This window comes from Cariama cristata, unplaced genomic scaffold (assembly GCF_000690535.1).
Source record: "Cariama cristata isolate BGI_N322 unplaced genomic scaffold, ASM69053v1 scaffold16144, whole genome shotgun sequence".
Lineage (NCBI taxonomy): Eukaryota > Metazoa > Chordata > Aves > Cariamiformes > Cariamidae > Cariama > Cariama cristata.
Window position 1 is genome coordinate 33,811 of NW_009612483.1, and position 14,214 is coordinate 48,024.

Here is a 14,214-nt window from a genome sequence, read left to right on the forward strand (position 1 = left end):
CAGGATTTTGGTATGAAATAAAATTTCATAACTGGACCCTTGGGATTAATTAAGTAGCAGAGTAATGGTGCAACGTAAGAAGATTTTACACATCTGAATTTTGTTAGCATTTTTAATATAGTTTTGCCTCTTTCAAGATCTGAAACTCAACTTCATGGCAAATTTAAAATTTCAGGCAATACAAAAGTGCTTTTGCTAACATTAACTTGATGATATACCATGATATATTTCTGACAAGACCAAATGTCAGCTATTCTGTATCTTTTACTGTCCTTTATATGATCGTTTCTGGTATAATTTATGTTGATGCTTCACTCCGGCAGGTGGGTTTGCAGAACCTTTGATGATTTAAATGTCTATTCTCCTTCTAGACCATCATCTGCAAATAGCATAAACAGCAACAGTTCTTCAAACCACAGTGGGTATGTACCAGAACTGCCACTGACTTCCATGGGAGGAGATTTAACGAGCAGATTGTCCAGTGATGAAGGAGAAGCGGATGGAACTGAAGAATCTGAGAAATTAGACTGTCATTTTTCTGGACACCATCCCAGGCCTCTTGGGGTATGTGTTTGTCTCTGGCATGCCTTGCCGTTATTCTTATGTAATTAAAGAGGGGAGAAAAAAGAAATAATTTACTAAGAATGCAAGGAACGAGGACCTTGAATTCTGAAATCTGTATTCTGAAGAGAACAAATACATTTAGCAGAAAATGGTATGGATGAGGTAAGGTAGGAGGAGGAGACTGGTCAGTGCACGTGACAAATAGATTGCAGGACAAGATCAGCAGCAGAAAATCAGAAGTTCTAGTTTTAGATTTTCCTCAGTAGACTTGCAACTGGGCTGTAATTCTGCTAAACTGAGGAAAGTTGCATTGTTTTAAATGTGACATGAACAGATAATCTCTTTGTTGTCATAGTTCTTATGAAACTGTACCTTGCCATTGGTTATAGCTCTGAAAATTGTACAGCAGCAAAGGTCTATTACAGTGCTTCGTTGATTTTGTAGTCTGGTTTGAAGCAGTAATTAAATATCATCTGTGTGAGTGTATATGGACATAGAAGCTGTTGCTTCATCCATCTGAAAGTGAAAAGTCTAGAGCATGGCATAGCCCGTCTACTCTGGTGGTGGCTGAAGTATGTGCTTCTCTGGCAGCTTTTTTTGTTAGTGAGAAATTTCATTGTAAGTAGTAAGAGCTGCCTTGTGGCCTTATCTCCACAGTGTGAATTTGTTTACGCTGTACAAACCAAGAAGCAATGGGAGAACTCTAAGCAGTTGGTTTTCATCAAAATTGAGCCAAAGAATAAAATTAATGAAGACTTCACTTAGGTGTTTTCCATATGATATGCAGGATAAAACAAACACTGTGACAACTGTAGTGTTGTCTATATTCGCTAGAGCAGAGGAGAATTTTTACTGTCGGACGCCAGGAAAAAGTATGCGCTGAGCATAAAATGACTGTCAGATGAAATTTTGTATTTGGTTCTTACACAGAACATAAGAATTATTATAGTCAATATAATACTATGATATGCAGGAACCTCCTGCTTCCTTGGTACTCTTGTATTCTGCTTTGGTTTTGCTGACTGCTTCTCTGTGAATTAAAAACTAAAGGCTCACTGCATGTGTGTCCATACAATTTAAAAAATAATCTAAGCGCAGCCAGTTCTTGTACAGGAATCATCAGTGAGGCATGGCTGTCAATAGCCATTTTGCTTTAGGATCCTAGTTCTGTTTCAAGGCAAATCTCACTGACTCATCTGTTCTTTGAAATCTTAGCATCTCTCAACTGGAGCAGTTACTGATAGTGCAATGTGAAGTCAGAAAAGATGGTGTAAATCATCTTCAGCACGGTTCATGCCAACTTGCTAAATTGTATATTGAAGTCGACTGTTTTCCTTACAAGGTCCATCTGTCAGCTAGGTGGTAGTAACTGATGAGGAAAAGGCAATAGCTTCTTAAACTACCTCTTAGTGGTAACTGATTGTCCTGGTTTTGGCTGGGATAGAGTTAATTTTCTTCCTAGTAGTGGTACAGTGCTGTGTTTTTTGGATTTAGTATGAGAATAATGTTGATAACGCACTGATGGTTTAGTTGTTTCTAAGTAGTGCTTACCCCAAGTCAAGGACTTTTCAGTTTCCCGTGCTCTGCCAGCGAGGAGGGGCACAAGAAGCTGGGAAGGAGCACAACCAGGACAGCTGACCTGACCTAGCCCAAGGGATATTCCATACCATAGAACGTCATGCCCAGTATAGAAACTGGGGGAGTTGGCCGGGAGTGGCCGATCACTGCTCGGGGATGGGCTGGGCATCAGTCAGCAGGTGGTGAGCAATGGTATTGTGCATCACTTGGTTTTCTTGGGTTTTACTCCTCTCTCTCTTGTTATCTCCCTTTTCGTTGTTGTTGTTATTATATTTAATTTTATTTCAATTATTAAACTGTTCTTAACTCATGGGTCTTACCTTTTTCTGATTTTTCTCCCCCTCCCACTGGTGCAGGGGGGAGTAAGCGAGCAGCTGTGTGGTGCCTAGTTGCTGGCTGGGGTTAAACCACGATACTGATCTGTGTCACTGGGAGGTGAGGCTAGTTTATCAACTTAGGTGGTGGTTTTAATTAACCTGTTTAACTTTGTCATGAAACAGACTTAAGTTAAACAGTTACAGTCACCACCGGCTGTCCATTAAGCTGAAAAGTCCTTTAAACAGGTGCTTTTCTACTGCATCAGTAGCTTCTGCTCTCAGCCAGAATTTGTGTGAGTTGGTCCCTGCAGGATGGAGTTGTCTTGTTTTCTGAGGATGATTTATAACAGGTTTCTCTCTCACAAATAGGTGTTGTGGCAGTTCTCTACATACTGTGAGATCAGTAAGGCTGAACTGAAGAAAGGGTAGTTTCCTGATCATACCATTTCAGTGTAGTAGGACTTTTCAGGAAGTTCTCCAGCGGAAGTAGTGCAAATACTCCTGAGCTCTGCAGAATTCTCAAAATATTTACTACTCCTCTAGATGATTTTCATACACTGTGAAGAGTGTATCCAGTGTTCTGTTGTAGTGCAGGTGCCATGGATGATAATTTTTTTACTGAAATGTCACTGGTTTGTTTGTTTATTAAATAAGATACTAAAGATGCTCCCATTGCACCTTTTTCCTCTTCAGTTATATTTTTATTCCTGTTACACAATTAAAAGATTTAATGTGCACAGAACAGTGTAACTGTCTGTCTGGGACAGTAAGAGTATTATTAGCCAGAATTGCTTCCTTAACAGTACCTTAGCATTTATATTCTTTCCCTGTCACACACAGGTACCTGATAGTAAATTGACTTGTTAGTGAAGTATGAGGTATACTTTACACTAAGCTGAAACATTATGCACATATTTCATATATCATGCAAAAAGTATTTATGGTGCAGATAGTGAAAAACACCTTTTTTAAGATGTTTTATATGCATGATACAAATTACAGAGGTGTTCCTTGATCTATATATGGTAATTATTTTATAATGTAGAAATATATTTTCATAAACAACATTGAAATATCTTTTCTTTCAGTTTTGTTCATATGGCAGTCGCTTAATGGGAAGAGGGTACTATGTCTTTGACAGAAGATGGGACCATTTTCGATTCGCACTAAACTCCATGGTAGAAAAACACTTGAACTCACAGATGTGGAAGTAAGTGGGATTTTTTACACTTGGTGGGTAGTTGAACAATTTTAATTCTGTAAAACGTCTAAATTAAACACTCCATGAGAAGCATTTGTAAAATTACCTCTGTATTGAGGCAGAGCAGTAATATGAGTACGAACTGTCTCTTCTCTGTTAAGGAATATGCAGCACAATGGAACAATCTCCTGTTCAGATGTAAATTTCCGCCAGATTTAGGGCTTGTTTTTTATCCCCAGAAGTAGTTCTGTTAACATTACTTAAAAGCATTAAAGCTCAGTGTTTACTGGGTTTGGAAATATGTTTTGATATCATATCATTCTGTAACACACAGGTTAGATTTTGCCTAGATTTTCATACCTGTATCATGCACCCGTATCACCCATTCAGACTTTGCTCTGTAAGACTCGTGTTGTAAGATGAGGACCTCGGTACACGTTTGCCTGTGCGTAAGATGGTATATGGTAGTTTTTTAGTCCATAGTGCCCTTATTGGCTTTGGGGTCTTAAAATTCTGATTATTCCTCACTATTGAAGCACCTCAAAATCATGTATTCAAGTTCCAAGCACTATAGGCTTTGGCTACACAGATACATTAAAATAGCCTACACTTCTAAAAAAGATGCTAATTCTTTCTAAAAAAATAAACACTTGAAAAGGTCATGGCATCTGCAGATAACATTGCTTTTTTGGGGGTATTCTGCTACAGAATGTGCATTCTTCTTCCAATGTAATGACACTAAAGTGTAGTGTTTCATGTCACTGTTTATTATCAGGACTGTGTTATATTCATTGGATGCCAGCCATTAGATAAACAAGGTTTGATTGATTTTTTTTTTTTATTTTTTTTTTTTTTTATTTAAATATATTTTTGAAACACTAAAGCTTGGCTTGTCTGACTAACCCAGTAACATGATGATAACAGTGTTGGGAGACATAACATAGTTTGGAAATGGTTGGTTTGCCATAAAAGGGCCGGTTTCATGTCTGTTTAGAGACAGATCACGCTTGATCTGCAAGGGGTTCCTCTCTTCGACTTTGTAAATTTGGCTGTTAACTAGTGTCTGTCGCCTTCCACAAATAAAACTAATCTGGTTTCCTTAAATAGGAAGATTTAAACTTGTTATCTATTGGCCTTGTTTGTCAGGAGAGAAGATACTCGGGCATCTGAGAAAATGTGTCATAGTACCACTACTATCATGAAAACCAAAAATAACCTCTATAGTAGTTATATGATACAAGATATAAACAGGCCTCATCCTGCTGCGACTAAATCCAATTGTAAATGTTTTCCCAAATTCTAGCTGTTTACGTAATCTCTAATATTTTATTGAATTCCATCCGTACTTACTTGTCTGTATAACACAGGAAGCTCACGGTGCTTAACCTCTATTGTATTCTTCTGTTGTCCTCAACCCTCCTCTGGACCGATCTTTTCCTGTCTTCCCCAAGATGGGGTATGTGTAAAGCTGTTATTTTCTAACCAGTGCTAGTGCAGCTCTGTAGCTGTGGCTCATCTAGCTGAGACAAAGGGTAAAGGGATGCAAGGCCATATTTTGAGAACGATATTAACATTTACAAAGTCCTTTTTATCCCTAGTTCTCGAAGTACTTTACAAAGGTGGGTAAGAATTATTGGCCCTTCTTTAAAAATAAACTGAGGAACAGATGTGTTAAGCAGCTTTGTTTGCATAGCAAGGCCCAGGCAGTAGGACTTCCGCATTTTTGGCAGCATGGGCTGGATGTAATCCCTCGTGTAATTGTGCCATGAACAGTGTTCTATCTGATGGTCTCCATAGGAGGAATACCAGGAGAGAACATTTGTAATTAGGATTTGATTTATGATAAAACAGCACACCCAGTGCTGCTCTTTTATCATGCTTCTTTGAGGGCAAGAGTAAGCCTTACAAAACTGAAAAGGTGTCAGTCGTGAGGATAACAAGGGCAGAGTTCTGGTGACGTACAGCTTCTTAACAAAGAGAAATGGGATTAAACTGTGAATTAAATTTTAGTCTAAATAATGAGAAACCTCACGTGATAATTTTCGAAGAGCCATTATGGAAGTCTGGTTCTTTGTGAACACTGAACTAGATAAAATAATAGAAGATGACGGCTGAATAGAAAGGAATTTGAATACATTCTACTAATTTCACAGGTAATATTACTAGATTTTGTTCTCAGAATAGTATTCAACTAGTTATAAAGTTTATCAGGAATTGTTTAATATTTTGTCAGTTTTTCAATATAAGTGAAATTAATCAATAACTTACCTAGTTAATCCCATCTAACTAGCACTTAAATGAGCTGCTGGGAATAGCACTGCCTTTGGAAGGGGATGAGCTTTCCTCCTTTCCTCTTTAAGCTCAGTGATTAAGTGCTTCACAGCCCCCAAAACTGGCTCATTTACCACCCTCACCAAATCTAACGTGTGAGTTTAGGTTGATACTGAAACTGTTCCACAACTTGAACTTTCAAGAAAAACGTATGCAATGAATGAAACATAGTGACTAGAATGTTTCTAGATCCCACCATCAGGCATTTTATTTGCATTTTTAAATTGTTTGGTAAAATAGGAGAGGAAAAAAGGAAATTAAATTTGTAATAAAGTGATTAAATTGTAACACTATGTGCTTAATTGCTACATGGAGCACCTGTGCTGAAGTGGAGCTCAGTTCTGATTTAACTGAGTTACACAGTTTAGGGCTCATGTGCCATGACAGAATTTTATAGGGAAAATTATGCTGCATAGTTCTTTACCTAATAATCTTCTGTTACGTCTCTGCTGCCTTCACAGATTTAATGTGCCTCATTTCAAAATTAATGTTTAGGAAAATATACTTCATAATCCAGCGTTCCTGAATCTTTACATCATTAAAACACATGTGGTTTGGGTTTTGTTGTTCGTGTTAAATCCCAAAGAACCTCATAATAGAATTGCAAGTTTAAAAAGAGGAAAAAAAGATCACAAGTAAAAGCATTTTTAAGCTGTTGTAGAATGCAGAGCTGATTTTGAACTGTGAATATTAAAATATATGTGACTGGTAGAATAGGAATCAAAGTTAGAATGAACTAGGTTTACCTTTTTTAATAAGTTGGTCCTTTTCAGAAACTGTTTCCTGTCTGCATTGTGTGGATGGAATTTTTTTATAGATCTAAATCTCTTTTTTTCTTTCTTTTTTTTTTATTTATCCTATTTAGGAAAATTCCTCCTGCGGCAGATAGTCCCATGCCTTCTCCAGCAGCACATGTCTCCACTCCTTTTCCGGCATCAGTCTTACAGCCTTTCAGCAACCCCAGTGCAGTGTATATTCCTTCAACACCTATCAGTTCAAGAATCACTACTTCTTCTTACATAATGACATCAGCCATGTTATCAAGTGCAGCCTTTGTGACAACGTCAGATACGAATTCCATTATGTCACACACTACAGCTTTTCCTCACGTGGCTGCAAGCCTAAGTATCATGGACTCAACTTTTAAGGCGCCATCAGCTGTGTCACCAGTGCCAGCAGTCATCCCTTCCCCATCCCACAAGCCATCCAAAACAAAAACCAGCAAATCCTCAAAAGTGAAAGACCTGTCATCTCGGAGTGATGAGTCTTCAAGTAACAAAAAGAAAAAGCCGCAGTCGTCATCGTCATCATCATCCTCATTATCTCTGCAGACATCTTCCTCGTCTTCATTTTCAGGGTCCCACAAAAAGAACTGTGTCCTGAACCCCAGTTCAACTTTGAACTCCTATCAGGCTACATCTTCCTACAACAGTATGTCTGTGCACAATACAAATAACGGAACAAGCCCACTCAGTGCCAAATCGGAGCCCTCAGGACGGACTTCATTATCAAGTAGTTCAACAGACTCGGTGAAACACATGAGCATGGTAGTAAGCAGTATTGACTCTTCTAATCTGTCTGTATCTTCTCTTGTGCACCACTCGGGGGACCACTCCCTGGGAGCACATAATGCAGTGTCTTCTCTACCCCTTTCTTTTGACAAATCAGAAGGAAAAAAACGTAAAAACTCTAGTTCTAGTAGCAAAGCCTGTAAAATCACTAAAATGCCTGGTATGAATAGTGTTCATAGAAAGAGCACTGCCAACCTTATTTCTGCGATGCCAGATCCTACAAGCAGCTCCATCTCTCGGCAGGTAAGGGACTCTTCCAGTTATTTTTTTGCAGGTCATGTCTGACTTGAAATATTTCATGCATTCTGAAAAGAAAATACTGTGGTTGCTTCAGATTGTTTTTCATCACACAACTTACTTTCTAGGTTAATACAAAAACAGATATGTATTTGTTTTGTACCAATCATAGAAAGATGTTTTTAGAGTAAAAAAAAAATAATATTTATATCTATATCTACTTTCTTAAAATGTTTTTATGATTTTTTTATTCAATTACTAAAGTAGCCATTTGTATCTCTGAAAGTAAAATTGACTGTCCAGAATGGATAAATAATTTTTAGGAATTAATTTTTTATCTTAATTCCCATCTCTGAAATAAATTGTGTCATTAAAACAGGAAGATAAGAGTCAGCATTTCTGTTTGTTTCTTTTCCAAAACTTGTTGCTGATTCATTTCTTAATGTTATGCGAGTCTCTTCGTTTCTCTTATGTGAAACACTTACACCTACCTTTCCCCTGGGGAGATGCCTGACCTCAGATGCTTTTTCCTGTTTGAAACTGGAAAAATTAAGAAATTAAGATCTTAACCAAATGACCTTTAGTGCACATTTGGTTATCTTTTTTAGTCTGCATGTGTTCAGGATATTGAAGTCAGTGCAACAGGTAAGGTTACCCACTCTTACTTCATTGTCACTAGCAGTAAAGCTTTGGCTTGTCTTTCAGTGATGCTATATAAGGACAAAAGTGTATGTGCAGTAAAATTTGGTGGAGAAACTGCCAATATGATCTTTATAACGATCTAGTTTCATTCTGCTACCGTGTGCAGTGCACAGAAAACAAAACTTGGCCCTGGCACCTGGAAGATAAAACCAGAGAAAACAGAATACCTCAGAAAATCCAGAGAAGGTAGCTTAGGAAAATTTGTTTGTGAAGCTCTCATTTCCTAAGGATATTGTGCATAAAATGGAATTTGGAAATGGAGAGGGTAGTATCTTGGGCAAGGCAATCCACAAGTAAGAGCAGACAGAAATAGGAGTGGAAGAAAGGAATCAATGAATTCTAAAACTACTATAGCAGACAGAATGAAGGTCTCAAAGAATGGCTTAGCAGGTATATTTTCTCTTTGCTACTTCCAGCAGAGGTGCAACCGAGATGACTTGTTCAGCTTTTAAGAATGGGTAGTGGCATTGTCTTTCTATTTTAAGCCTTTTAAATGTGTCCTGCAATCAGAACTAATCTTGAAGTCATTGAAGTCAGTGGAGCATGCTGTAAAGTCTTCATTCTGTCACACATCTGATTTTTGAAATACGTGTGTGCCCAAAAAGATTAGATTGCCCTGAGATATACAATCTCAAATGGGAAGGAAAAGTAAGTACAAATTGTTACTTTGGTACAAACACTGGTAGTAGGAAATGGATTGTGTCGTCTTTTCACAGTACATAGGCTGTATCTGTAGCTAGTGCAGTCTGCAGAGCTCTTACAGATATACGCTGGAGGTTCCGAGTTGAAATTCTGACTCCCCTAGTGATTAAATCTGTTCCCATGGGACATTCTTGTTCCAGTTTGTGATGTATTTCGGCATGTTGCACAGTGATCGAAGTAAATACACCACAAAGAATCAATTAGAGGTCTTTTCTGTATATTTGTAAACACGTAATTCATACTAATTTTTTTTTTCTTAAGTAAAAGATTAAATATATGTAATGACTGTAATGATACATAGATTTTTAAACAATGTTTCTATATACATGTACAGGTGCATACACACATATATATATACACACACACATATATATATATATGTAAAAGTCGGTCACACTTTCCTCTTACACCGCTGGTCTTTGGAGCTACGCTAGTAATCAGAAATAGGAGGTAAAGTGTTGAGTTGATTGTATTTCAGATGTCTGGCTGGCAGCTAATCGTCTTTGTGACACAGATACTGAATTGTATGCAATATAAAATAGACATTTCCTACTGTTTATTTGTGCTATAAATAAATGACATTTGTACCCACTTAAGCTTATAGGTCAAATAATATTACGTACTCTACATATGAATATAAAGCTCTGGAGAATACAATACTTACCCTCACTCTTAAGCCATGCCGTTTTGACTTGCTGTGTTCTAGAAATGCAATGACAGTAAAAATCCGCCCAAAAAATCAGTATTAACATCTTACTCCTGTTCCCTGATGTAATAGGGCAAATTAAGTTAAGAGACTAAGAACACAGACAAAAGATCAAGTGACCGGTGACAGGCTCAGGTTTTTTTTTTTTCTAATTTAATTCACATCTGGCCTGGATAGATAGTAACTGAAAGTGTTAACCATTGGGTTTTAAAGTACACTTTATTTTTAAAAGAGAAAAAAAAAAAGGAGGGGGCTTTGAGCCTTGGCCTCACCCCAATCCTTCTGAAATGTTGTTCCCATCATTAAAGACCCAACACAACTGGGAATCTTTCTTTCCTGTTTTCACTGAGTGCTGTAACTGTTCAGCCTGCCTGAATTACCCTGCTGTCCTGGAGCGCTGCCCTTCCAGCTCGGAATGCAGACAGGGTGGTAAAGCAGCTCGAAGCCGACCACAGTGCTGCAAGCCCTGGTGCTCCTTGCTTTGTCTTATGGAGAGAGTCAGTCTGCTAGTCGTAGGAGCAGTGAATGAGGGAAAGCCTAGAGAAGGTATGACGTTCCCTTTCGTGATTCTAGGATCCTGGCAAGTTGATTTCCTAGTGGCCATTTAAAAGATAGACATGTGTTTTATTATGGAAGGGTTTTATGAATGTTACAATGGTGAATGCAGAGAAGAAGGGTTTGCAGGTGTATCTTGAAGTTCTGAATGGGTAGGAAAGATTTTACAAGGTTGTATCTTTAGTCAAGATTTGTATATTGAAGAAAAGCACATGACTACCTAGAGAGCAGCTGTGGCATGCAAAACAACAAGCTAAAGGGAACAGGATCGGCAGAGGCCTACCCTTCTAATCTTTGCACGCCGCTGGAGCTGCCTTCAGAATTGGCTGTAAATAAAAACTTTAAACACTTCTTCTGAATAGAATATGAACAGAGAACACCGCTTTAAACAGTCACTGTGTGAGAAGGGGCAGATACGGAGAGGGAGACAAAGGCTACCTTTCACTATATACGTGAAATGGCAAAATAACGATGTTGCAGAGGGAAGGAGAAGACTGATGTTGGTGAAAACCCTGCCAGCCAATGCCACTGTCCCATCTGTTCAGTAAGAAACTTGCAACTGCATTTCTTACTGTTGAGAAGACAGGTCCTTGCTACCTCTCCCTAAATGACTAAAGTTGATGTTGCTAGAAGTCCATTGACCTTGTGAATAACTATTCAAACTCCCGTCATCTGCCATTTGCAGGCAGGTGTCCTCCACGGTTAATTTTTATCAGCCTTGTAACCCATGAGGAACTACTCCTCTGACTCAACACCTGTCTGCCCTTTTGTATCACAACAGAAATATCTAGACTATGTTTAGGAGTCGTTGTAGGAAAAACTAAGAGTTCTGCAGAGTGCTGTAATCTCTCAAGCAGTGACATAAGCAGGTTGAATATTGCAGTATTTTAACTAAGTACTTTTAAAATGTATGTATGTGTACTATCAATTTGCACTCATTCCCAAAGAAATTCTCTGATGCAGTGAAGTAGAACAGTTGCAAATTTAAACCTCTGGAGTTTGATTCTTCTGGTTAAATATTTGCTTTATTGAGTGATAATAAATGAAGACTCTATGTGGAAGAAAGTGGAATAACTTGGGGCATGCTCTGGTGCTTGGCCACTCGCTTTAAACTCCTCAGAGTGGGGAAGGTCCCCTGGGGAGGAGTCTGTGACCTTGAGCACTCCGTGCTCTCCCAGTTGCTGACTAGCTGCATTGACTGACTCCAGTAACTAGAGAAACTAGTATTTCTGTCTACAATCTCTGTTCCCTCGGTAACTGTTTCTTATGTTGTCTTCTGACCTGTAATAGTAATTTATGTGCCTTTTAAGAGTTTATTTAAAGTATACAGGCTCTGAGAGATAATTATGATTCTATCTGAAGTGTACCTTTGCAATAGCAAAATACTTGTCTTCCAAATGCAAAGCAATTAGGGCCACTTTACACAGGAAAGGGAAGGCCGTTACCAGCATCTGCATTCAACTGACAAATATGCCTCTCAATACTGCTCAATTAATGTCTTTCAGATTGGAAAAAATAGCAGTGTAGCTTTGTCACAATCCAGTCCTTCGAGTACATCAAACCCAGTACACAACAGACAAGTAAGTTGCTTTAAAAAAAAGAAGTGTACTTAAGTAGTCTGTAAGCGGTTTTGAAATATTTTGTACTGTAAAACCTTAAAATACAATTTCTTTATAAATACAGTTCTTTACAGAAGCTGTCGTTCGGTGAACTAATATTAAATTACTCCTCTCACATAATTTTTTTTCCAGCTATTTTCCCCTCCCAGATTTATGAATAACAAGTTTTGTGCTTGTTTTTCACCACCTCGAATACACCTCAGGTTGGCTTATGTGCTGCTCACTGTCTGTTGCTTTGGCGATGCAAACGCAGCAGCAGCAGAAGCTGTCTGCGCAGGATCCGGCTGAGCTGATGTGGGTTTTCTATCCAACTTTCCCTGCTCAGCAAGACGGCAGAGCAGAGTCCCCAGACTCGCATAGGAGGGACAGCATTTAAAAATAGGCCAGAAGTGAAAGCAGCAAAGGGAGGACAGAAACAGGACAGAGAAGACAGGGCACTTAACTATTGAGAAACTAACCTGAAAGCATAACTAAGCTAAGCATAATCCGAGTTCTTCTTAGGCTGTGAGAAATCCTTAGTGCTTCCACCATACCTGTTTATCACACAGACTACTAGTCAGATAATTATAATAAATGCTGTAACTCAGCTTTTTTGTAAGGACAGGTGTTTGACCTGTGATCAAGCCTTCATCTGTCTGGAGGACTGATAGACTAGTTTGTTTTTTTTAATATGGGCCCTACTCTTTGACTCTCCAAGTTCAGTAGTTTATTGAAAATTCATTATCAAGGTCCTTGGTATGAAAAGGTTTCCTACTTCAGCAAGGGGTAGCCACAAGTAAACAAAAGTTCCAGAGGATTTTTCTGTACAACCTGTCAGTATTTTAGAATTTTGTTATGTATTCTGGCTAAGTTATACAGGACTAGTTATTCCAAATGGCTCTGCTACTTAGTTTCTGCTGTGTAGACACAGCAAAAGAATAGTAATGATTGTAGTAATGATAACCCACGAATGTATCCCCATTAAAAATATTCTGAATCACTCACATCTTGAGATGAACTGTCAAACAGTAATTTTTCTTTTTTTCCTGCTTGGTGCTGAATGTAACGCAGTATATGTATGGAAGAACTACTCTGAAGGGGAAAAAAGTGGAAAGTTTCTTCATACTTCTAGGGAGTGCCATTCTCATGTGTGAGACGCTGTTATCTAACTGCCAGTAACAAACATGGGATAAAGCCGTTCTGAAGCGCAAAACTGTTTTTGCTTTAACCTCCTGCCCCTGTGTTAGTATAAACTACACACTACCCGAGGAGCAGAGCGTGTTGAGATCTGTTGCCTAGATCCCATGGGGAAAACCTAACAGTACAAAACATTAATTTTGTGGTAGCCTTATGTAAACAGAGGCTATTACTGAGCTTTTCAGCTGCTTGTTACTGTAACTTTATAAAAAATAGAAGTGTTTGCTTGTTTTAAGCCCCACAAACTCTTTATTGTTAAACATGTTTCTGTCAGTTTGGTAGTTGAATATGGAGCTCAGAGTACAAATACAAAAGAAAATCAAGATGTATTAAGTTTTATTAAACTTTTTTAAACTCTAACACAGGATTTTACTATTTGGAACCATGAGTAATGATTACCTATCTAATAAATGCTTGTCACTGTCAAAATAAATCTGAGCTGCTTTGTTGACAGCTTTCATCTCCAATCTAGGAACTGAATATGCAGTCAGCATATTCAGTCAGCATGCAGTCCTACTGAGAAAGCCTAACTTCCCCGCTCACCTTCCGAAGGTGTCTGGCCAGAGCTGAGAGGACGCGTGGCAGTGCTGTGAAAGTCACCCGCCACCAGTAACTGAGTGTTTCTCATTACTGAGTTGTGAGATAAAGGTGCCCCATGGTGGTTTTGATTTCACACAAGTAGTTTCTTTCGGTGATTTGTTCCATTTGTTGAAGTACACTGTACTCTCAGGTACTCCTGGGGGGAAGTGGTGGATTGCGAGGATAACTGCTGTGGGCCTGTCTGCTCTCTCCCATTGCATTAACTCAGGTTAAACTCAGACGAATTGTTCTCAATTCATGTTTAATTTGAACGTGGCTGCATCCCTTTGAGACCTGAACAGGGACTTGTATACATAAAAGTGTGCCTGTTTTTCCAACTATTGTGGCTTTAATAACAAAAATACTACTTTTCCCT

The 14,214-nt window shown here is 38.5% G+C and overlaps 1 protein-coding gene across 2 annotated transcripts in view; it reads left to right on the forward strand.

Moving 5' to 3' along the window:
* Window positions 1-14,214, forward strand: part of ATXN7L1 (ataxin 7-like 1) — a 41,670-nt gene that overhangs the window by 24,175 nt on the left and 3,281 nt on the right. For both annotated transcript variants that reach the window (XM_009698665.1, XM_009698666.1), the window contains 4 exons: window positions 372-564; window positions 3,548-3,669; window positions 6,857-7,805; window positions 11,970-12,044. In XM_009698665.1, coding sequence (XP_009696967.1) covers window positions 372-564; window positions 3,548-3,669; window positions 6,857-7,805; window positions 11,970-12,044 — 1,339 coding nt within the window. The remainder of the gene's footprint in view (window positions 1-371; window positions 565-3,547; window positions 3,670-6,856; window positions 7,806-11,969; window positions 12,045-14,214) is intronic.